At 41.5% G+C, this 25,472-nt stretch overlaps 1 protein-coding gene across 1 annotated transcript in view; it reads right to left on the bottom strand.

Annotated features, from left to right (window-relative positions):
* Positions 1–25,472, bottom strand: part of LOC144829032 (molybdenum cofactor sulfurase-like) — a 1,966,499-nt gene that overhangs the window by 294,559 nt on the left and 1,646,468 nt on the right. The window contains exons 11-12 of the mRNA XM_078687750.1: positions 22,132–22,256; positions 5,850–5,946 (exon numbers count right to left, since the gene is read on the bottom strand). Of these exons, the coding sequence (XP_078543876.1) occupies positions 5,850–5,946; positions 22,132–22,256 (222 nt within the window). The remainder of the gene's footprint in view (positions 1–5,849; positions 5,947–22,131; positions 22,257–25,472) is intronic.

Below are 25,472 nucleotides of genomic sequence, written 5' to 3'. Positions count from 1 at the left end.
CGGCCTTAAACAAATCGTCCGGGACCCCGTCAGGGCCGGGGGCCTTGTTTTTAGTCATCTCCCCTAGCGCTCTTTCAACTTCTGCAACCTCAAATACCACCATAGAGGCTACGGTCTCAGGCAAGATAGGGTCTTTATTAATCGTGGTGCCTGACATGCTATACATTTTCTCAAAATGAGTTATCCAATCATCATCTGCTATGTTGTCATCAAGGGGTGAGTTCGCATCAGTCGAGAACAAAGGTTGATTAATGGTCTCCCAGAATTTCCTGCTGTCTCTCAGTACCTCTGGTGACGAGAGTTTGGACCAAGCTTCCTCCTTCAATTCCTGCTTTCTAGTTTGTATTGCTTTTTTATAAGCTAACCTTAGGTTTGCTATGAGCCCCCTATTCTTGGGGCTTTAAGGAGGACGGCATGTGCCCTAGTACAGTTGCTATTAAACCACCTTTACCCACTATGCTCGTTCTGTGTTCTCCCCGTCTGTAGGCTTAGATTTATGTGCGAACAGATGGTATCAAAGGCATCGATCATCTGTGGGCCCTGCGACTTAATATTTAGACATATATCGACCTCCTCTTCTGCTTTAGATAGGATTTCACTCAGGGAGTTTTCAGGGATCACTTTGGCCCACTTTAAGCATCTACCCTGATCTTTTAGGGTCACTTCCTTCCCTCCCTTATGAGATGCGCCCTTAAAGCCCAAAGGTACACTGTCATCATCTCCAGTATAACAGGATTGTGATCACTAAAAACAGAGAACACAGTCCTGTAGCTTAAAACCCTAGATAAGTAAAAAGATGTTAAAAAGATATAGTCAATAACTGTACCTGCGTCTTTCCCCTTAAATGTTGGGGCCCTTTGGCCAACCTCCCCACAGCCTGACTTGTAGAGGTTCCAGGTGGCCAGAAAGTGTTCCAAATCCTCTCCCTGCTTGGAATGCTCAAAATGGGTAGGGGCAGAGTATAATGGCCCTTCATAGCCCATATTTATGCAAAATTGATCACAGGGATGGGTGTTGAAATCCCCCAACAATATGATCTCGAAAGTATTTGAATTTATGCTATATACTGACAAAAATTGTTCTAGTGAAACTAGATTATTATGTACATTGTCGTTAAAATTATAAAAATTAATAAACAGTATTTTGGGGGTGTCAAATGCTATCAGTTCCACTATTAAGCAGTTAGGACTACCTGAGTAGAGTTGTGTGAGTGTGCCCTTCAGCTCTAGAGAAAACAGGCTAATTAGACCCCACCTAGCTCTACCCACCTTGCCACGTTTAGCCGGTATGCAAAAAAGGCTGTAGCCATCCACGTGTAAAGTGTTAAGAGGGTCCCATGTCTCCTGTAAGGCTATTATATCAAATGTTTTTATCAATCCCTCCCAATCTTCATTACCGGATTTTGCTCTTAGCCCAGCGATATTCCAACTCGCGATTTTGCAGGTAGGGGCTAAGATCCGACTTATTGGCTCCGTCTTGTCATTTAGTCAATCGTTCTCCTCCATGTCAGATAATGGGGAGAAGCGGTTAGCCAATGGTAAGCCCATACCCATAGGGGTTTCAAGCACCCGTGGCAACGGTCGAGCCACAGGGGGTACCTGTGAGTGGTACACAATGCTCTGATAAATAACTGGGGGTTTAGTTACCCAGATGACTGGGAGACGTAACCTTTTGAGTAGGGGTGGATAAAAAAAAACCAATGGGAATGGCCTAATGCCAGAGTTTAACAGTTCAGATCCATCCCAAAATAGGCGATCTGCAATGTTTCGTGTGTTAAAATTTATAACGATACAGTCCCCTTCTACTGACTTCTGACATGAGCCAACCCACCCCACTCTTCTGACCGTGCTTATGCTTGCCGATATATCTGTATCACCAGTAGAGTAATGATTACACCAACTTCTAGTTTTATACATAAGTTCCTGAGTACTTTCCTCAACATTCCGCCCCAGTGGGGGTACCCCTGTTAATACAGCCACTAGGGGCGCAGCCTCGGGCGGGAGATGTAGCTTAGATTGACAATGGGCAGGAAATGAGTTGTCCGCTGGTTGGTCAGATATAGCTGGTTTTTGTCTGTTTACCATTTCTAGTACATTACCCAAGGGAGGGGGAGCCTTATAGGTTACAACTGGGGCTATGTTAACAGTCGATACATTCGTACTAGATAGAATGTTGTTGGGACTAATATTTGCCGTGGTCGTATTCAGCCCTATGCTAGTAGTGACTATAGGCAAGTTCTGTGGATGGGTTACCGAGGCAAGAGACCCCCGGTATTCTCGAACAAAGGCATCTAAGGCATCACATCTTTTAAGCAAACCCACCACACAGGTGTTTAGTGTATCCACAATGTCCTTAGCAATACTTGTCAGGACCTGCTCTATTTGTGAACTGATAATTCCTTCCATTTTTTTGCTAAGTTTATTTACTATGACATCCTCCAGTTCAATCGAATGATTATCCACGGGATTATTTCCATGTTTGGTCTTTCTCTGGCACTTCTTAATGGGTCTACCCCTCTTCGCCTGTTTCGTGGATGTACTAGGAGCGTCCTCTTGAGGGGGGTGCAATGCCAGATTACACGTGCTTGGTTCATGTACTGTCAATGAAGAGGGACTTAAACCGGCAGGGGGTACTAGTTGTACTGGTGGTATGTCATGGTTTCCTCCACCCAGATCCAGTTCAACCTCATCGGCAACCGAAGGAGGCATACCCAGGAAGATCACAGTTATTGCAGAGTATCTTCCCGGTCTCAGCAATCTGATTGCGGACTGGAACTCGCGACATCTTTGGGACTTCAGCGATTGGAGGCTTCACCCTCGAATGTTCCGCTCTCTATCCCGTGTTTGGGGCCGGTGTCAGATCGACCTGTTTGCGTCTGGTCTCAACGCTCAACTTCCCCTGTTTTTCAGCTGGTGACCAGATCCGGAAGCCCTGGCCACGGATGCATTTCTGCAAACCTGGCCATTGCTCCTGTGTTACCCTTTTCCCCCGTTTATGATGATTCCCAGGGTCCTGGCTTGCACAAACCATTATCAGTCAGAGCTGATTCTGATCCCTTTTCTGTGGAGGGTTCAAGCTTGGTTCCCAGTTCTCCTGGAAATGAGTTGTGCAGTGCCGCTCCTTCTTCCCCAGCGGTGGAATCTCTTGCTGGACCCTATCGGCAATCCGCGTCCCCTGATCGAGTCAAGCCATCGTCTACTAGTTGCATGGCGAATTTCGTGGATCGCTGGCAAGTCCCAGGCCTTTCGCGAGACGCTTCCAGATTTATCAGCGAGGCTTGGTCTCCCAACACTCACAAACGTTATGCAGGAGCTTGGAAACAATGGTGTGGCTGGTGTGCTCAACAGGAGGTGGATCCCGCTTCAGCGGATGTCTCTCTGATTGTTAATATTCTGGCTTCCATCGCCTCATCCGGTCTTGCTTATCGTACGGTTAATAATTTCCATTCGGCTATTTCCGCAGGTCATATCAATATTGATGGCAAGCCTGCTGGAGAACATGCTTTGATTTCTAAGTTGCTTAAGGGTATTCACCTGGTGAAACCACCTTGTCCAAAATACGTTGCCTTATGGAATGTTTCCATTGTTTTGCGATTCTTGGAGGCCTGGCCATCCAATTTTTCTTTATCCCGCCAACAACTTTCAGCAAAATTGACTATGCTATTGTGTCTTGTTTCATGCAAACGCGTTTCTGATGTTCGTGCACTGGACATGGCAGGTCGCAGTTTCATGCCTGAGGGTGTTACTTTTGCTATTTCCAGACACACTAAATGTAATACATCTTCTGTTACCTATCCAACATTTCCCAATAATCCCAAACTTTGCGTAGTTCAATGTGTTAAGAATTATGAGGTGAGTACAGCTCCTTTTCGTCATGATATGCAAGGTCAATTGTTAATTGCTCTACAGAAGCCTTTTTTCCTCCTGTGACCCCACCTACGTTGGCCCGTTGGGTCAGATGGCTCATGAATGAGGCTGGTATTGATGTCTCTATCTTTGGTGCACATTCAGCATGTGTGGCTATGGCTTCTAAAGCTTTTCCGATGGGAGTGACTTTAATTGGCATCATGAAGGCCGCTGATTGGTTGTCTGATTCTGTGTTTAAAACTTTTTATTGTAAGCCAATTGCACATATTGCTTTTGTTGTGGTGGATCAACTTTAAACAAGCATAATAGGAGCCTCCGGTCCTGACATAGAATTCAAAATTTGTGAACATACGTGACAAGAATGCTCAATTCTATTAAGGACATGGAGGCGAGGATTATCCCACCATATTTCTGCATTTTGCAATTGTTACCTTGTTATTGATTATTGCTAATTGCATATGGTATTTTGTTTATTACTGTTCCTTGTTTTTATCCCCCCTGTTTATTGTTCTTTTCTGCACACAAAGAATGTGTATTACGGCTTTATATCTTTTTTCAAGTTCTGATCCTAAATAGAGGCTTCTGTCCAACCCGGTTCGACCTGCCTGACGGTTATCTTCAATTTCCAGTTGTCTACGGCTGCAAGCATCCAGGCCTTCATCTCAGTGGATTTCTGTTGCTGCCGGTTTACTCATTTTCTGACCTTCATATTGGACTGTCCATTTTTCATTTTGAACTGTTTTAGTCGCCAAAGAAAGAGGATTTGGTATTCTCTGTGGGGCGTTTTATACTAGTTACTCTATCATCTGTCATGTGATACCCAAGTACTCATGGTATTGTAGTTTTGTTTTTTCCTACTGTTTTCTAATTGGCTGCTGAGCATTTCTAATAAAGAAATGAGAAAGCATAATCCTCGCCTCAGTGTCCTTAATGGAATTGAAAATTCTTGTCACGTATGTTCGCAAATTTTGAATTGATTGCATTGCCTGGCTGCCTGCCAGGCCCAGTGGCCAACCACCACGGAATGGGGCCAAAGGCAGTGCACAGCAGAGAATGAAAAACATTAATTACAAAAAAATCCTCTTGAAATACGCTGAAAAAGCCCCTGTTTAAATCTGAGCTTAGGTTCTGCATAAAACATGCGAAACCACTGGCAGTTTTCAGTGGTGTTGCACATTATTAGAGACCGAATTAGTGACGGAAAAACACATAATAACTCACGCCACCCACCATGATCTATGCGCCTATTTGCTAATGGCAAAAGAATAACTGGCAAACTACCTAGAGAAATATATGGTGAGTTGGGTGGCGTGTGTTTTGTGCACTGCTAACCACAAGTGGCAAATTTCAGTGGCTCACAGATTTGAACCACAAAAATAAAACATGTTTTAAGTGTGTTTTTTTCAGTTAAATATATACAATATAAATGATACACATACATATATTAGACCTTAGGAACATGGATTGGAAAATAGGGAAGAACGATGGTTGCACAGGTTAGATTTTGCAGCAGATCTATCAGAATTCTGGTCACTTACACCACTATAGATGTGCAATACTCCTATCTGTTAGTTAGAAGATAACATCATATGGGTGCAGTGCAATATTTGTGGTGATTATCAGTGGCCACATTACACTCCATATTCATGTGCTGCACCTAGTTTAGAGATATTACTAATATCATCAGTGTGGTTTCCTTAACATAGAATACTTCTCACTACTTTCTATTGTAATACTTTGAAAAGCAAATACTCTTGTCATATTTAGCCAATGGCAAATATATCCTGGCTTCCTCGAAGATTGCAATGGTATGAGAATAACAGGGGTTTGCGTGGGTGTCATTCATTAAAGTAGATTAAAGAGGGTTGAAATTTCATACATGCTGATGAGCAGAGGAGACAAACAAAATGTCAAAGATAAGCACTGAGAGATAACATTTCTGTACTTCTCTTCCAGTGTTTTCTAAATATACGTTTTTATTACCTTGAGGATATCTTGTCTCGGAGGTGCAGAAGGCTTGCAGTGCTTATTAGAAGATACTGTGCTTCGTTCACCAAAGAAAGTGCTGCGCCAGGTTGCCCTAACAGTGAAAAATAATTTCCCATTAAGATTAGCAGGTTGAATTTGCATAAACCGACATAATTTGTATCATGATGCCACCTATTCTGAAAAGAACACAATGTTTACACCAGGCAATCAGTCACAAATAGCATTTCATAATAGCATTAAGAATAGGCTAAGAGAACTGTAACATTTCTGTTAATGTTACTACAACAATTAAAGGAGCTAAACTGTTGTCATAGTTAAAATGTTCCATTTGATAGCAGTTTAATAACAAAGGGAACTGCTTGCAGTATGTTAAAGTATTCATTATGCGTTTCGCAGGTTTTCACAGCAGTAAAGTGCACTGAGTGTGCCAGGGCTGGTGATTCAAATGCTACTAGTGGACCTGCAGCACTGATTGTGCCACCCACATGAGTAGCCCTAAAATGGTGTCTCAGGCCTGCCACCGCAGGGCCTGTGTGCAGTTGCTAACTGCCATGCTGACCTGACCAGTCTCCACACTGGCCAGGCCTAACCCTTCCCTTTCTGTACACATTGAACACCCCTATGGAAGGTCCAAGGTACGCCCCTGGGCAGGGTGCAGTGTATATGAAAGGTAGAGCATGTACTAGTGTGGGTGACATGCTCTGGTAGTGAATTACAGCCTTTTTCGTTTTTCACTATTGAAAGGCTATCTTGCCCATAGGCTATACTGGGGAATGATGTGCATAATGTTTACCTGCATATCTTCCCATAGGAGCAAGATAGGATGGTTTTTAAATCCTGTGTTTGAAAGCGGCACTTTTAGAAAGTGGCTGCTTTCTTGTCTGACCTTTCTGTGTGCCTTTGGCTGTTTGTGAATTGACTGTCTGGTTTGTGAGTGACAGTGCTGGGGGATCCCAAGAGACAGAATGAGTCCGCCCAGTGGGGAATAGAGAGCTCTGCATTTAAATGGGAGGGAGGAGTTGCACCTGGCACCTGAATAGGACTGTGCCTGCCCCCCACAGTGCTGGCTCCACCCCCTGTGGTACGTCTGATGTCTCTGCCCAGCACTGTGAAAGGAGAGAAGGAATCATGTCAACAAAGTGCTCCAGGGCTGTGCTTTCCCTCCACAATGCTGGCTCCACCTCCTGTGGGGCGTTTGATGTTTCTGCTCTGCACTGTGAAAGGAAAGAAGGCGTCATGTAAACAGAGTGCTCCAGAACTGGTTTGGACCGCGTTCAGAGCCCTCCTACACAAAGGGAACACAGACTTTTTGGGGTATAAGTACAGGACCCCAGACCACTGAACTTTAGATCATCCTGGAATCAAGAAGAAACCTCCGCCAAGAAGAAAGCTGGAAGACTGAAGAGGAAGGACTGTCCTGCTCTGAGTTTGTGGGCTGACCTGCAGTTGCTTTGCTGCCAAGGAGAGGGGAAGGACTTTGCTTTGTGCTGTGTCCCCTTGCTTGAAGAGATCTCCAAGGGCCTGAGTTGAGCTGGCTTCCTGTTAAGAAGTCCCAGGAACAAAGGGACTTCACCCCCAGCTTCTCCCCTGAACTCTATTGAGAGAGTTCTGTCCTTCCTAGAGTGCTTGGGCCAGTTGTGGTGTCTCTGGAAGTTGTACCTGTTGTTTGGGAAGCTGGACAACAAGAAACTGTGTCTTTATAAAAAGTTTCACGCATCGCTCGTGTGCGGAGCGCATCCCCATCAGTGCGAGGAAATTCCCGCTGCCGCGAAGATTGAGATCATCGCAGCGCCTGTTGCCGCTGCAAGAACCGATGCATCTTTCGCTTGCGGAACGCATCGCTCCAGTGCGGGAAGAGTACCATCGCTGCGAGTATCGTCGTAGAGCCTGTTGTCACTGGGTGAGATCGTCGCACCGCTTGCTTGCGGACCGCATCAGGTCGCTGCGAGAGTCAGAGAGTCAAAAAAGAGTACCAGTTTTATGGACTGTTCTCCCCCTGAACAAGCATTCTCGTTCCTCATTCCTGTTTTATAAAATAATATACTTGTTAAAAAAAAGACAATATCTATTTCACCTCACACCACCTACCCCAATTGATGGTATAAATGTTTACTGTTTAAAGAAATATAGTTCACCAATGTTATACATGTCTGGAGTTTCTACTCCCTTGATGCCCCTGCCTACTTCAGACTGGTATGAGAGGGGAACCAATTAAATTGAGGACCAATTCATACGATCTTCATGAACAGTGGTATACCATTATTCTTCCACCTTGGATGTTAGGCCTTCCTTCACACATTTCCACAAGCTTTCAATTTTGCCGTTCACCATGTTCAGTCATTAGGATGTTGTGAGACATGACTGCCATTCTGGTGATGATGAGGTCAGTCATAATCTGCCCTTATTCAGACTTTATGTATAGTGTTACTCTTAGAGTCTTTGGTAAAATGATTTTGGAAATGATATTTAAACTAATAAAATGCTCTAATAAGAAAAAAGAGGGGCCTACGCACAAATTAATGTTTGAGTATTTTAAATGTTACTCCATTAGTACTACTGCCCGTACTCACTAAGTCTATTCACAAATCTCTGGCTGGAGATCTCTGCTGCAACCTGTCCTATTTTGTTTGTAGTAAATGTAGGGGGGCAGAGGGAGTGGCAAGAACATAGAGAATGTTTACAAATAAATGGATTGGGTCAGGGAAATTTAATCAGGGGTTTAGGAAGGATCATGTAAATAATAAAACACACCCACACAGGAGTAAAACAATAGCTATATACCTGATTCTACTACTATAGTTCTACTGTCAAAATCATCTCCAGCTATTCACTGACATACGTCAAGCACCACACATAGCCAACCTCTGGTACTTCAATTTGGGAACTACACTTTATGTAATTTGAACCCCAAAGTTTTCCTTATGAATCAAACTACTTGGATTTGGACAAGCAAGGTACATGTGGAGCAAGAGTGAGACAGAGCTCAAAAATAGAAAAACAAAGCAAAGATGGAAGAGTAAGAAAGAAAGATGGGGAGGAAGACAGAACAGTGAGAGAAAAACACTCGGAAGGAAGAAGGAAAGAGAAAGAAGAAAAGAGAAAGACAGACAAAAGAGATATAAAGAGAGACAGAAAGAATGAGAAATAAAGGCTGAAAGAAATAACAGGAGAAAAAAACACAAAGAAAGAGAACTCGAGAAATAAAGAGAGAAACAAAGAGAAATAGAAAGAAAGAGAGAGAGAGAGAGAGAGAGAAATGACAACGAATGAAAGAAAGAAAAAGAAAAGGGAAATTAAGAAAATGAAGAAAGATGTAAAAATCAGAACAGTTTGTAAAGTTAAAGGTGCAGTACCTTAATACCGATTCCAAAATATTGTTTGACAAAATATTGTGGTCAAAATATTGTGAGAGCAATAATATTGTGGGACATTGTTTTAAAAGTAATTATATCATTTTTCTCCTTGCTTTAATTAATATTAATATTTAAAATACAGAATCAAATATAATCATATTTAATATGGATTTCTTTATTATTGAAATGTAAATGTTTATTGTTATAATATTGGATATAATATATTATTCCTTAGATTTCAATAATAGGCTATTATTATCTATGCGTTTTTGAGTAAATATCTATTGGGATATTTAGAAATCATAATTTTTTTTAGACGTGCTGTGGGGGTTATTGAAGGCTTTAGTGAGCAGTTTAAAATTTAAAATACTGTTAAACTGGAAATTTTAATGTTTAATATTTTTATTGTAAATATTAAATTTAGTGACAGAAGGATTTTATATTTTTCTTAAATTACTTTTTTAATAATGTAATCTTTCTTTAAAAGCCGCTTGTACTGGGTTACTGGGTGCGTAATGCTTTAGTATTTTAATCGTTAATTTTAAAAAATGGGGATGAAATGGTTCATGATGTATTTTAATATTTAAAATTTTGGATTATATATATCACCAATTAAAATCCTCCCATGCCCAGCAGAGGAGTAGAGACACACTCAACTGTTGGCCCAATCTTGATTTTATTTCTGCCTGAGAACGAAAACCACACATGCCTCCCCCATGCATTTTGGTTTCCTGACCGTATTCATGGGTTCAAATGGCTATTCATCACAATTATTCACATCTGGTATCAATTATACCAATGGCCCCTCTCTCACATGGGCCAGCCAATTGGAATGATGTAAATGCATTATGGTCTTAATAGTCCATCAAACTGTATAATGCCCTTCAATGAGCAATCCCAGATAACATTCCAACCCCTCAATGGGTCTGCACTGGTCTTGCTCAATTTTTCTGTTCAAATTCATGGCTGACTGTCCAAGGTATAGCCCATCATCTAAGGCTTTTTCTATTGAGGATACTGCAGTAAATGATGAAATTAGGGAGCTTCATAACAAATAAGTCTCCCAAGATGACCACCAGAGAGAGCCCACATATCACACAAATATCACCGAAATGTAGCCCAAGTGTAAATCAATGACAGAAGTGTGCAAAACACTTAATTGTTTTTTTTGTGCAGTTTTATATAGCACAGACTTGATCCAAAGGTTAAGGAGTGCTTTACATGAGCACCAGTTACTTTACACGAGGACACATTAATATTGGCTTTAAGCATGGGGAGATTAAGTGAGCTGCCAAGAATCAAAGGATGTCAAGCTGACGCAGAGATTCGAATCTGGTTCCCCAGTTGCAAAGTCTTCAGCTCTGGCTGTCACGCCACATCCTCTCGAGAAGGGTGCAGAGGCAACAAGTTGACCTTGTTGTGCAGGTGGAAGGGGCAGTGACAGCACAACAGACCATCGTGGGCAGGGAAAAGGGGGACAGAGGCAACACACCAACTATGTAGTACAGATAAGAGAGGCTATGGCAATTTAAAAGACTATTGAGGGCAGAAGGAAGAGGCTGTGGCAGTACAACCATAAATGCCAAGAGAACCGATTCAGGCTGGAGACTCCTGATGTTTTTAAGCCTGTAAGGCCTTTATTTTATTTGTCTCCTGCCTACAATCTCCTCTTTTTCAATGTAAGTCAAAGCGGGAAATCAATGCCCCAGGTTTTTTTCAAAATCTCCCTCTTACCAAGTTCAAAATGTTGGCAAGTTTCATACATTAGATCATGGAGGGCAGGTGGAATGGGCTAGGGGCACGGGTAAGAGAGGGCTGGAGGGAGAGGGGTGGGGGTACCAAACTGGCCTTACACGGCAGGTGCCAGGGGTTGCAGCAGCACAATACGAACACAGGGCAAGGGGAAGTCAGTGCAGCAAATGGGCCATGGAAAGCAATAGGGAGGGAACTAAGCCATGCACATGGACAACAGAAAGCAGAGGGGAAAGAGGCAAGGGCAGTAATCTGACCATAGCCGACAGACAGGAGGGACAGTTGCAGACCATAAAGGGTGGGGAGAGGGGGGCAACAGCAGACCAAACAATGCTGGAGGGAGGGGGTAGGGATCTGCGCATGGAAAACAGAGGGCAGGGGGTAAGGGGGCTGGGCAGGAGCCACAAGCTAACCATAGAGAGTAGGTGGGATGGCACTGGAACCACAACACACCATGGATGGGCAACAGTGAGACTATAATGGCATACACAGAGACAATGAAGGGAAGGTGGGCAGGGGTCAGGGGGAGCAAGCTGACCACACAGGGCAGTTGGAAGGGGTGGTGGAAACAGAGAAGACCATGTATGGCAAGCGGGAGGGTTGGTGGCAGCACAATGGCCATGGTGGGCAAGAGGGAGAGGGCAGGGCAAGCACAAAAGTCAATGGGGGACACAGACTAAAGAGAGCAGGGAAAGAGACTCACAACAGACCATGCAGGGCAGACATGAGGAGCAATTGCAGCACAACAGAGCATGGAGGGCAGAAGGGAGTGGCAGCAAAATGGACCATGGGGGACAGGTGGAAGGGGATAGGGGCCTGGAACTTGGATAGGCAGGGTGGAGATGGCAGGGACAGGCAGCAACCATCTGACCATGCTACACAAGTGGGAGGGGTAGTGGCAACTCAACAGAACACTCAGAGTGGATAGGAGGGAGGCAGGTCCATGGAATATGGTGGGCAAAGAGCCATGACCCGAGGCATGCACGCAGACATCAGAATGCTGGGGAAAGGAGAGTAGGAATAGCAAGCTAAGCACAGAGGCTAAACAGAAGGACAATGATGCTGCTTAGATTTGGGGAATGGAGGGCAGGAGGAGTGGGTAGGGACATTGAGCTAAAGGGAAGGCAGTGGCAGCAGATTTGACCATGCAGGGCAAGAGGGAGGGGCTGGTGCATGGACTCGGACAACAGAGGGTAGGGAGGAGGTGGATGGGGCAGCAGGCTAACTGTTTAGGGCTGACAGGAAGGGCAGTGGCAGAACAATCGCCGCACACAACTGTAATGAGGGAGCAGGGTCATGGATAATGGATGACAAGGAGGAGGAGGGCAGAAGCAGCAAGCTTGGGTGGGGGCAGTACAATGCCAGGCCAGGCCCTGCATTCAACCTCACCCCCATTGTGCATTGCGATGGGCATCTTACTTCACATAAAAAAACTTTAAAATTCACCAATAAATCAAAGGTAACAGGGACATTATAATTAGGAAATAGAATTTAAAAAACCTTAGAAATTCACTGAAAAAAATAAATGTTACAGGGACATTATAGTTAGGCTTAGTTTTCACTTGTACAAAACCAATGAAATACAGCAGTTATAGTTAGCTGAGCTAGCTATAACCCGCACCCTCACAATGCACTGCGTATGTCCTCCCATATTACATAACTCATGACATGGTCAGTGACATCACTGTTGACATGTATGCCTAAAAAATATCTTTATATTGGCATTAGATAGAAAATAATTGATGTGTCTTCTCTTATCAAAGTTTGGATCCTGGACACATATCCTAATCTGGGTTTAATCTATGGACATCAATCATGCATTTTTTAAATCAGAAATTAGCTAGCCTTGATGGAGTGCAGGCTCGGAGATCCCCTGCTGGGCCAAGTCTGATGGCCAGGGATAAAACGTACATGAAGTAATTAATTACCTCAAGGGGTCACCACAGTTTTGGCGAATACAACGGATAGCGATGTTGTGGCGGCTCCCGGGTATTGTCAGCTGCCCTGGTTCCCTCACATGGCCAGGAACAAGGTCACAAGCAAGTTTTTTGACTTAGGACTGGCTTTTGTTAAAAGGGATATCACTAGTCATTGGAAGGCGAGGAGTGGCCCTAACATATCCAGATGGATGAGGGAATTTGTGAGGTGGGCAGAATGCGAGGGAACAATCAGAATGCGAATGGTAAAAAGCACAGGGAGCGAGAAAACGTTGGAAGCGGCCAGGGCATGGGTAGTAATAGTGGAGCTCCTGAAACACCCAGCTGAGGACAGGGAAGATAGCCTATTTGGAGAGGGCCCGGACAGTGATGACTAATCACCCGGCACTACCTCTGTTCCTGATTGATGATCACAGAGAAGGAGCAGAGAACAGGTCACACTCTGGTCTAACCCTAGGTCACACATATATGTGCTGATAGTTAGCGGCATACCTTGGGGTGAGGAGGGCGGGAGTTTGGGTAGGCGCGGACTGGAGTTGTAACGGGAACACAATGACTGAAAGAAGGGAGCCTAGTGGATTGATAACTATTGTATTAAGTTGACACTAAAAAAGGGGTCGTGGGTTGTGGGTTGGACTGTTACTTTGACGAATACTATTCTCCTGTCCCACAAGTGAGAGTCATGGACAATTGTAACTGAAGAGATTTCTTTTATTGTGATTACTTGCTTCCTTATGCTTGTTGGTGTTTCCTATATAGTGCTAAAGACACTGGTACTAGTCACCAGTGGAGAAGTGTGGCTCACTGGTTAGAGGAGGCAGACCTGGAAGCAGAGGTCAGCCCGGGACCAGGGTTCAATTCCCGGCTCGGCGGGGTCTTGAGTCCTAAAATGTCCATGGACTCGACAATTCTCGCTCCGGTGCCTACTCGATTCACGGGTTCACACTGTGCGACTCTGGGCAATAGCTTGCTTAATCTCCACAACGGCCCCTCGCGGCGGGATGCCTGGCTTTCACCTTGCGGATACCCTGCTGGGGTTATCTCACAGGGGAATACCAGGACGGGTTCCCTAAGCAAGCGCTTAGAAACCGCTCGGTGATTTGCGCTATATAAATTCCTGTACATTTACATTTACATTTACCACAGGAGGATTTCTTTAAAGACATGGAGGGGAAAATAAATCAGACTTATATGGAGGATTCTGGCTCACATGAGATGTATTTTTGTAACCTCAGTTCAGGCTGTCAGTCTCTTTAATGTAATGAAAGCGAGTGCTGTACAGCTAGAGGGATAATCTGAGTAAGTGTCAGTTTGGGGTGGATAACGGTGTAGCATCTCTTGATTGGGTAGAGACTCGCACCTTCATCCTTCCACATTCACTTTTAAACCAAGTCACAGGCAAGAATATTTGAGAAGCAGAGGAAAAAACAGTAGGACTGATCCACATCCTGCTGGTGCCCTGTCTAAAGTGGAAAGTCACTTTGGAGTTCTACATTTTGGTCTTTTCTTGGACTCCAACTCCAGAGGCAACTGCACCCACTTCGCACCTACCAGTTGGGTTCATTTGAAGGTGGAAATGCTGGTGACCCCCTGAAGGAAGTGGATCCTTTAGGCATTTATGAGCCGGCTGTCAGTGTCTTGGGAGTGAGTACTACTGGCTCTGCTGGGCACACAGGCACCTTCCAGTTGGTGGAAACCTGTGGGTGCCTGGAAATTGCTGGCAGGGTAAGTGGACTACCTTAATTGCATTTGTTGTTGTTGCTGCAGAAAATCCCCAGATCAAAAGACTAACAAGGACAGTTCCAAAACTCTTCCAAGCCAATGTTGCAAGGAAGGAAGCAGTACAAAAAGCATTCAGAAAGCTCTACACTAAAGAATAACTACATATTTAGATGCCCGATGGTTGGAGCACACCCCAAGAGCTAAGTAAACGAAACACATTACAAAAAGGGCTGCATATCTCCCTTTTTAAAGCTTGCTAGCTGTAAGTGGCGTGTTTTCTGTTTTCAACAGGTCCCCTGAGGACTTTGGGATAGCAAAGCCCATGAAATAAAAAACACAAACAGCAGGTCCCCGAATATCCCCAGAGCTAGAGCTAGATGGGTCTGTACAAGGGGCTTGCAGTTCAGGACTGCTGTTGTACAATACTTTACTATTTTTCAAATACAGAGCCAGCAGTATCGGCTCTGTCTGGGGAGTCACCAAGCAAAAATCTGTCCCTTCATGCAACAGGGGGCTCAGGTACAAGGTTCACAGCTGTGCTCCATGCCGGCTCCCTGAGGCTTCAACCAGGGAGAGTTGGGCATTGATAGTAAGGTGTCAGGTACACTGTCTGCACCAGAGAGAAATACTATGGGAGAGAGACTCCAGTGTCCAGAGAGGATGTCTATGGTCCCCATGAACGCAGAGGCACCCTCTGTAGTACACACCAACAAACAGAGGAAAAGAACATATTTGCAGCGGCATTATCAATGATGACAGAAAGATGTGCTGCAGAGTAAAAGAACTCCCTATATGCCCCTGAGTGGACTTTAAATTCACAAATGGTACCTGTCCAGACCATAGAAGCACTACGGATACCTTGTACAGTAATATGGGGGACACCTTGGAGCAACAGTAAACACCACACCAAAACCTCTACCCATTTTTTACTAATTGGATATTCGTTTGCCTCCTGGAATCTCAAATTTTGAGACAATGAGTGAGGCTTAGGTGCACTTCAAATTGTCCTGGGCCCACCTTTTGGTGTTTTATAGTTTTATATGAACCCAGTGAGTTTTCTGCGGCGACAGGGCAACCTTGTTTAATAGTTAGAAGAAAACGTTTATGAACATGTTCCATATTTTATACTGTGTCTATGGAAAGTGTGGCCATTTAATAGCGAAAGCCAAGAAATGGGCTTATTTGTTATAACATCATGAAATGTTGATTCATACTGAAACGTCTATTCTCTTACTGCTAAGTGTATAGTAGCTATCAGTGACGCAGCCAGGCTTCACTTTTTTAATTACATATCATCAGTCAATCAGGATTGGTAGAGCACACTTATCGCCCTTGAGGGTATCCAGGCACTGAGATTGGCTGCTCGGGGCTTCAGTTAAAGAGTCAGGCTTTAAGCCTGCTTCTGAATTGCTGGAGGGAGGGGAATGTCCTGAGGTGGATATGGAGGCTGTTCCAGGATTTTGCAGCAAGATAGGAGAAAAAGTGGCCTCCACTGTTGCTGCAGCAGATGCGTGGGGTGTGAGCGAGGGAGACGGAGGTGGAGCGTAGGGGTTTGGAGGGACGGTGGAAGCTCAGTCGGTGGTTGAGGTATGCTGCTTCTTGGTTGTGAAGGGCTTTATAGGCATGTATCAACAGCTTGAATTAGCATAGTTTGTGTATGGGGAACATGGGGAGATTCTTCAGGTGGGGTGATGTTTAATCTGTGGCCCTTTAGAGTTTGTTCCGATTGGTTTTCAATCTGCCCTTCTGTATATATTTGTAAATGTGTGAGTAGTACTAGTTTTCAATGCTTATTAAAAGCACTGACTAGAATTATTGTTTATTGAGTGTTATTTGATGCACTGCAGAATTCTGAAGTTTTGTTATCAACATCTCCCTGAAAAATCCTTGGGTTGCTCTGCCTCACTACTTTGAGAGGCAAGTGGTAAAATGGGTCCTTGGTTGCCAGTTGAGGGTCCACAATATGTGGAACCCTGGACACCAGAAACAAAAGAAAATAACTTCAGAATGTCCTGGGCCCCTCAAATGTAAGTTCCTCACAAATATTCCTGCATGTTTTAAGCTCTTATTAAGATTCTATGCACAACTTGTGTTTTTCTACAGAAATCCATCATAAGCTTGATATGGGGGAGATAAAGGCCCAGATTCTTCTACGGTCATATTATTAAAAACTTACTCTATGGGCTATCTTACATCCCGTAATAATGTATTACTTATTATGGAACGTCTCAGTTAAGAATTTCAAAACTTTGTATCTCATAGGGACTACTAACGCATGGAAAATTACCAAGTCCCAAGGATTATAGATGGAAGTCACCTTCATATTTATCCTACTTTCATGGGGAAACAATCCCTCTTGAGCATTAATTAACTCAAATTCAGCTATCTGCCATAAAACCATTTACCCAACTACTAAACAGACTTTCCTTTATTGAATGGGAATGTGGTCATTCTCTAACATCTTAGGACCCTTATTCACAAATGAACATCAGTGCTCATGTGCCATACACATCTTTTCAAAATGTAATATGAATGGTAAAACTACAGAATATATAACTTTTAATGAACACAACATTTTTGCATACAGTAAATTGAACCACAGAGGAAATTATATCTTGGCAACGGTCTATCAAACAAGATAAAATCCAAAATGCATATTTTCAGATGATGTAACAGCTCATTTACCTGAGTCAGATCTGCATGGTAAATATTGAAAAATTAAGACATTATTAAATGTTACATTTTCCATGTGCGCTTGTGTAGAGACTAGGAAATGTGTTTATGTCTATGTGGTATAGTGGTTTCCAGAAGAAGGTGGATATGGGAAAGATTGTATAGGCACCATATAAATGACCCATACAGTACGAATGAAATGTTTGACATTTGTCTAACCAGAATATGGACATTGCCTGCCCAGCTAATAAAAACGCAGCTTTCTTAGTATACTATTACTACACCTCCACTTCATAACAATTAAAATGGAAACATGGTTTAATGCTTGACTATTGGTAATGGTCCTACAGTCACATATGTGTACGTTTGTGTGTTCTAACCTTTAACAACCTGTAACTGTAAATTGTGCTGGCATGTGATCCATGTTACAATATATGAGTTCAAGAACACATGCTGAAATACAGTGCAAAAATGGCATGGTTAAGAATATAAAGTAGTATTAGATTGTGCACTGCTTGAGATTTAACATGGGTTATACTGGTTAACCGTGCTCCAGAGAATCGTTCCCTGCTCGAGATCGTAAGTATATAAATAGGGTAGCGACCCCACTCTTATGGGGTGTCTCTCCGGGCACTGGTTGAGGGGTGCTGAAAACTACAGCCAAAATCAACAAATAAAGAATGCTTGACAAAGTTATTTTTCAATATATTTTTAGTGTTCAAAATATATTCATTCCATATATTTCTTCAATGCATATATTAAAAAGTACCATAATGCGTCATTACTATGATTATCACAATTGGACTTTTTCCCTATGCATTTCGGCATACAGACTTCATCAGGGGAATGTCTAGAACAAACAAAAGGAATCGCATTTAGTCATTGGAGTGTTCCACTTCATGTTTCGCCACCACCATTTAGTATAGTGATTTGTCAACCGGAATAATATACAAGAGATAATGTATATCAAACATCAACCAGAAAGCATTAGAAAGAGGTGCTATTAACGAAAAAGTGAAGAGATACTTGACACAGGACAACCCTAAAAGCCCCAGTTTCTATATGGTACCAAAAATCCATAAGGATCCTCTAAAACCTCCATGGCGCCCCATAGTGTCCACAAGCGGCAGCATCCATGAACCTGTGGGTAAAATTATGGATCGGTACCTACAGCGATGTGTACTGAAAATGAAATCATTCCTCAAAGACACCACAGATTTCTTAAACAAACTAGGAGAAGTGTCATTAGTGGGTGAGGAGTCAGTAGTACCATGTACCATAGATGTCAAATCCCTTTATACATCGATATCACATCAACAAGGCATTGAAGCAGTAGAGAAGGCTCTACTACAAACGGATTATGACGACCACATGAAAGTATTTCTAATGGAGCTACTTGAATTCACCTTGATGCATAGCTATTTTAAATGGCAAAACAGCTGGTATCTACAGAAGAGCGGTACATCTATGTGCAATTGCGCAGCACCGACCTACGCAAATATTTTCATGAACGAATACGAGGAACAACACATTTTGAATTCACCATCATGGACGAACAACATATGTTTATATCTGCGCTTCATTGATGATATTTTCATCATATTGAGGGGCACATCTGAAACTTTGGAGGAACGCATAGCAAACTTGAGTAAAATCAACGAACGTATACAGTTTACATTTGAAATACAGACACACTCAATAAGCTTCCGAGATGTAACCATAACCAAAACCTCAACAGGCTTTGAAACAAACGTTTACAGAAAACCTACGGATCAAAATAAATCTTTGATGTATGATAGTTTTCATCCGCAACCATTAAAACAACACCTTCCATATTCTCAACTCTTGATAGTGAAAAGGGTAGTCTCAGACCCCACAAAATACACAGAACAATCCATGAACATGATACAATGTTTCCAGCAAAGAGGGTACCCGGAAGAAGTACTGGCACAATCTCTGAATAGAGCAAATAAAAAAGACAGATTAGAACTACTTACCTCACAGACCCCAACAAAAAAAGAAAAAAATCACATGTGTAAGCAAATATTCAACCATGAGTCAACACTACAAAAAAATCATTAAGAAACACTGGACCCTACTGAGAATGGAACAAGATTTCAATAACATCTTTGTGGAAGAACCGACATTCGCATACACAAGATCTAAAAACATAGGAGAAGTTATCAAACATCCAAACAAAATCATTGAAAAAATGATATACAACGGCACCACACCATGTTGGCACGGCAATAACTGCCATAAGATCATAAGAGGAGGATCCATCACTCACCCCATGAGAGGTTATAACATTTAAATTACGGGTGGATTCCACATGTGACACCTATAACATCATATTTATGCTTAAATACCCATGTGAAAAAGCCTACATAGGGCAACCGGAACGTATGCTGAAGACCCATATGAATGAGCACAAGAGCAACATAAGAACCAAATCCCCAAAATCTGTAGTAGCTTCGCATTTCATCGAAGCACAACATCACATAAGCCAAATTAAAGCCTGTATACTGGAAACGGTAGACAAAATGGAAGGTAAAGGCAACAAAAAAATGCTATTAATGAGAGAAAACTTCTGGATTTATCATCTGAATACCCTGAAACCCAACGGGATGAACGAGAGAGTAGAATTTTCACGCTACCTCTAGACATAACCTTCTTGAGATGAAACTCTATTTGGTATCCTTATCGGAGTGCAAGCCATCAAGATGGTTGATACTCCTAATAACGATAACATTTTAACTTTATTTCACATGTTCACCGCAATGGTAGTTAACCATATTGCAACAACTGTAACATTTTCATTATATCTGCATTAGATTTATTGTTGACAGTGCTTATTATTTAGCATATGTTTGTTTTCCCACTAATACGTAATTGTCAGTACACCGTATCACAAGCCGCCAGGTTGATCAACATATGCGTTTTTTTGTACAATATAACTTTAATAAGCACAAGCCCCGCGTAACGTAACACTTGCACAAAAGCACGCCTTGACGTCACACGCTAACTCAGTCTACACGGAAGACACTAACAGACACACATTGGTCTCAGAGGAACGTTAAAATATCACGGACTGGTAAGCGCTTAACGCGAGTATTAAACAGCATGCGGAAGTGAGCACGAATGCCTAACCTTGATACTTTGAGCTTTAACGAAAAGTTATTTAACCACTTCTAAACCACGATTAAGTTGTGCATTGTAACCAACAGTCACGTTGATAGAACGGCATAATGTCTGACAGAACGTAGCAAACTAACAACACAGGGCACTTTTTGTTTTTCACACGTCTTTTTTACACTGCATCATTATACTAGGTTTTCTAAACCGCATAATTATACTAGATTTTCTCGAAGCACATGACTCTTTTGAGCTGCGTTTTTGCAAAGTACACCTTTTTAATTTAAGTTTTCACGAAGCATACCACATCATCTCTTGTATACTACTCCGGTTGACAAATCACTATACTAAATTCTTGAATACTGCTAATAAAACAGATTTAATACTAAATGGTGGTGGCGAAACATGAAGTGGAAAACTCTAATGACTAAATGCGATTACTTTTGTTTGTTCTAGACATTCCCCTGATGAAGGCTATATGCCGAAATGCATAGGGAAAAAGTCCAATTGTGATATTTGCAGTAATGATACATTATGGAACTTTTTAATATATGCATTGAAGAAATATATGGAATTAATATATTTTGAACACTAAAAACATATGGAAGAATAACTTTGTCAAGGATCCTTTATTTGTTGATTTTGGCTGTAGTTTTCAGCACCCGTCAACCAGTGCCCGGAGAGACACCCCATAAGAGTGGGGTCGCTACCCTATTGATGGTTAGGAATATACTCTTTTTACTTATTTTTTCAAACTTTTATGTGACAGCAACTATGTTTTTAGATCATATTACACACATCAATTACCTATCTTTGCATATTTAACAACAAACCAAATATTTTATAAAGCAACACAAGTGTCCTCTCATATTTTAATAGTAAGAAACAACACCAATATCTATGATTGCTAATCACAAATAGATATTTAGTTCTGCCTTACATTGTATCTTTAGATGTGAAGAGGGGAGTGAAAAGCCAGGTACCATATTTGTGTCTGGGGTTGAATTGGGATATTACATTAGCAAATGGCTTCAGGGTATGGCATTATGAGCTTCACCTAGCATTATATTAAAACATATATAACATAAAATGTTATTTTTACATGAAAACCTACTGTCCTCTTCAATGTCATGTATTTTTTTCCATGTGAACCTAAAACATTCTGGCCATGTTTACAACTCATTTGTCCAAAAACATAAGTGTTAATAAACCTTTACATAATAACTACTCCACTTCACAATGGTAATAGGATAGCTAACTTGTTATTGATATTTTTAACATTCTGCTTCAGATCGGGGAAAAGGCAGGTGCAAAGATTCCCATTTACAAGGGAGATTGATCCTCTGCCAATCCTTTCCTCAAACTACATTGCCCATTCTACAAAGTTGCGTAGCTTAATAAACTGTTTAAGTGCCAACTTTTCAAACAAAACTGCCTCTGTGAATTGTATTTTTCTTTCTACTGGAGACCAATAGTAGAGTGCATTAGATGTATGAACAGAAAATCTCTATAGAAATATTCTTAAACGTAAATGTTTCCATGAGGAAAATTAAAACATGATAATAAATAAGTAATTAATTAAATGAATAATGTCTCACTGAGTAGTAATTGTATTTCTTCCAGAAAATTGCCATATGGTTCTTCTCTATATAAACTATATCTGTTGTTTTTCTATTTTCAATGAAAGAATGCATTATTGGATACCTTTCTTCTCCTTTTTATTGCCATTTCTGCAACAGTCAGAGTTCTGCCTGATCAAACGACAACGGCGGCCAAGGAACAAAGACAGCCAGTCTGCAATTGTGTCCCCACAATCATATGTTTGTACTCTGTGGAAGTAATGAAAGAGATGATCAGACATTCTGACTAAACAATACACATGTGGAACCTTTGATTATGGATTTGTTTTAATACACATTTTATTGACACCAAATGGCTATCTGGCATCACAATGTCTCAACAGTTCAGGTATTTTATTTACATCACGTCATAAAGTAAACAATCAACAGTAGTTGGAATTGCACCCCTTACCCACCTAATCCTCCTAGTTCCCCCTTTTGGCGAGCCCACCACACCCAACAAACTCTTTTCATGATGGAAACTCTTTCAGTTCACCATTGCCTGTGCACTCTCCATATTCTCTGATTTCTACTACTAGATTCTCAACCCCAGGTCGTATTGGCTCCAAACATAGCTCCGTGAAATAAGCCCATGCCTACCAGATTAAGTCCATTTTCCCCTGCCCCTCCAATGGGGGGGGGGGATCTTTCCAACGTCGAGCTTCATCCCATTTGGTGACCACAAGCCCCAATTGAAGTAGTGCCCATTTATATCTATTATTGTCCAAGTCTTTGCTTTTGTGGAGTAGGATGACTTTACGGTCCATTAGGATTCTCCAGCACAGGACAGAGCCTAGGCTGGAGGTGACACTCCTCCAGAATGGCACCAGCATGTTGCACCACAGACACTGTGTTTGAAGTCACTCTCATCAGTGTGGCCTCAGAGGCAAGAGGGGGGCATGATTGCCTCATCCTCCACAACCTCGGTCTGGTGAGGTACACCCATTGAATGTAGTTTAATTGTATAAAGGAATCTGGCCACTACTGCCGAGCTCCAGGGGTATGCCCTAGCCTCTGTCTACTCCTCCTCTGAAAGTTCCCCTACGTGTGCCTCCAAGTCTTGCTTAGCCCACTCAAGGGGTCAATTTGTTTAAGGAGCAATGAGCAATAAACTTGCACCATTTTTAGGCCTGGGCAGTAAATTCCGTTCCGTTCGCAGAATTTTCAGAATTTGGGTAAATTCGCGTTCCGTGGAGAAGAGCGAAATTGCCCAAATTCTGCGTTCCGCAACTTTGTGAAATTTTTTGCTTGTTTGCGTTCACAAAATACGTGTTTGTGAGATATTTCCCCCCCGAGCACACAAACAGCAATTGCGAACAGTAAAAAAGCCTGGCGAACAAGCAATTCCACGTGTTTGCGGAATTTCCGCGTGTTTGCTGAGATTTTTTACCATTTCGCAGAGATTTGCGTAACACGATTACGCAAATTGCGCCCACCCCTAACCATTTTACGGTTCCCCAACTCTACTGTGAGCAGCTTACCCTCCAATGGATTTAATTGGGGGGGATCCCCAACTCTGCAATGTATGGCTGTGATTAATGAATGGATTATAAACTTTCTGATAGATTATAATGCAAAATATAATATTGATAGAAGAGTACAATTCTTCCCGGGTTTCAACTGAAAAGCATGCTTTTAACTATGCATGGAATGCCCATATCAAATGCAAGTTTGTTAAAGTTTGAGAAAAGCAATATTTAGCCAAAAAGCTGGAATAATTTGGTCACCAGAGGAATTTCTGAACAGTCATCCTGACAGAATTTTCTGGTTATTGTATAAAAGCTAATGTCATGAAGGTTTTTACAGATGCTGTGATTTGTTGATTGAGTAAGGCTTTGGCAAAAAAGAGAAGATGCTGCTGAATTTTATCTGGTTTCACAGTGCATTTGCTAGGTTTGCTTGTGTTTCAATAAAGGTTTAGGTGACTGAAGCTGTGGTGAGCAGCACCACTGAACTGACACATTGTTGAAAGCCAAATCCATTTGGAGAATCACTGCCTCATATATAACCATAAATCAAGGCTCAGAGCCGCACTGGAGCCCAAGAAAAACAACATAATTCAGAAGTAGCTGCTATGATGGGCTGGTTGTATGACAGAATATCAACCACAAAAAATGCGATGCAAATATTTTGCAGGAAATAACCTTGAGGGCCAAAATGTTAACTTTATATATCTGCAATGTAAAATATAAGAATATTGACTAGAAAATATGAACCAAATTTTGACATTACCTTTATATATTTGTACTTAATAATATTTTACCTGAAGAAAATGAATTAATTTAAAAAAGGTTTCATTGTTTTAAAAGTGAACATTAATTTAATACATTATTTATAAAATTACACACATATAGATCACTTTAACACACATTAAAAAAAGACAACATTCTAAAATGAAATTTCAAAATAATATACATGTATTAGTTAAATAATTATAATTTTTATTAAAATAATTATATGAACAGTATGTATAATTATAGTATCAACCTTTATCATGAAAAGATACCAATTTAGCTATGACAGTCATTTATTCACCACATACTTTCAGCTCCCAAAGAGTCAACTGACAGATCTCCCAGCAGAGTCTAGGGTAAACATTCTCACAATAACTTAACACGTCATATTTGATTACACCACTTCAACATCTCCCTTCTCTTTTGAAACTAAAGATACTACAAATACAAAAAGCAACAATGATTTGCAAATCTTGAACAAATCTATAAAAGATAATCAACATTAGTAAATAACAGTATTAAGTAATAAAACGCTATAGATAAAATTGTGTATGTTGCCAGAATCCGTAATACATAAATCACTGGTTCTCAAACAATTTTGAACTACAACCCACTTTTAGTGTGATTTTTCAAGATTTTTCAAGATTTTATTTGGGTGATCGGTCTTTTTAAAAACAAAAACCATTAAACCAAATAACAATTTTTAAATAGTACAACTACATATAAACACATGAAATTGTTTGCAGAATCTTACACAATTAATCTATAAGGTACTTTTATGCGTCAAATATTTAAAATTTAATTTTTTTAAACATCATATCTTTCTAAGATCATTATTATTAAAAACGGCCTTTAACTCTTCTTTATTTTCTGGTTGACCGTTAGTTTTTTATAAAGAATCTTTTTTCGCTCTCTACAGAGTTTCAACAGATTTCCTGTTCACTTAGTAACATGGGGCATACGCAAAAAATGTGTTGAATAGATTCGTCTTTATATCGGCATAGTCTGCAGTCTCGATTTTCCCTGTTATCCTTCCATGCTGGGATTAAGTCTTTTGTTTCTCACATGCCCAGACGCAACCTCATAAATTGCTGTTTTAGGGCAAGTGAGAAATAGGCTGATAAATATTCCTGAGGCTTCCTTTTCCCATATGAATTAATAACCATCCAGACAAACATTTTATTGTGATGTT

Source organism: Lissotriton helveticus, chromosome 4_1 (genome assembly GCF_964261635.1).
Source record: "Lissotriton helveticus chromosome 4_1, aLisHel1.1, whole genome shotgun sequence".
Lineage (NCBI taxonomy): Eukaryota > Metazoa > Chordata > Amphibia > Caudata > Salamandridae > Lissotriton > Lissotriton helveticus.
This window is presented reverse-complemented; position numbering and strand designations above follow the sequence as displayed.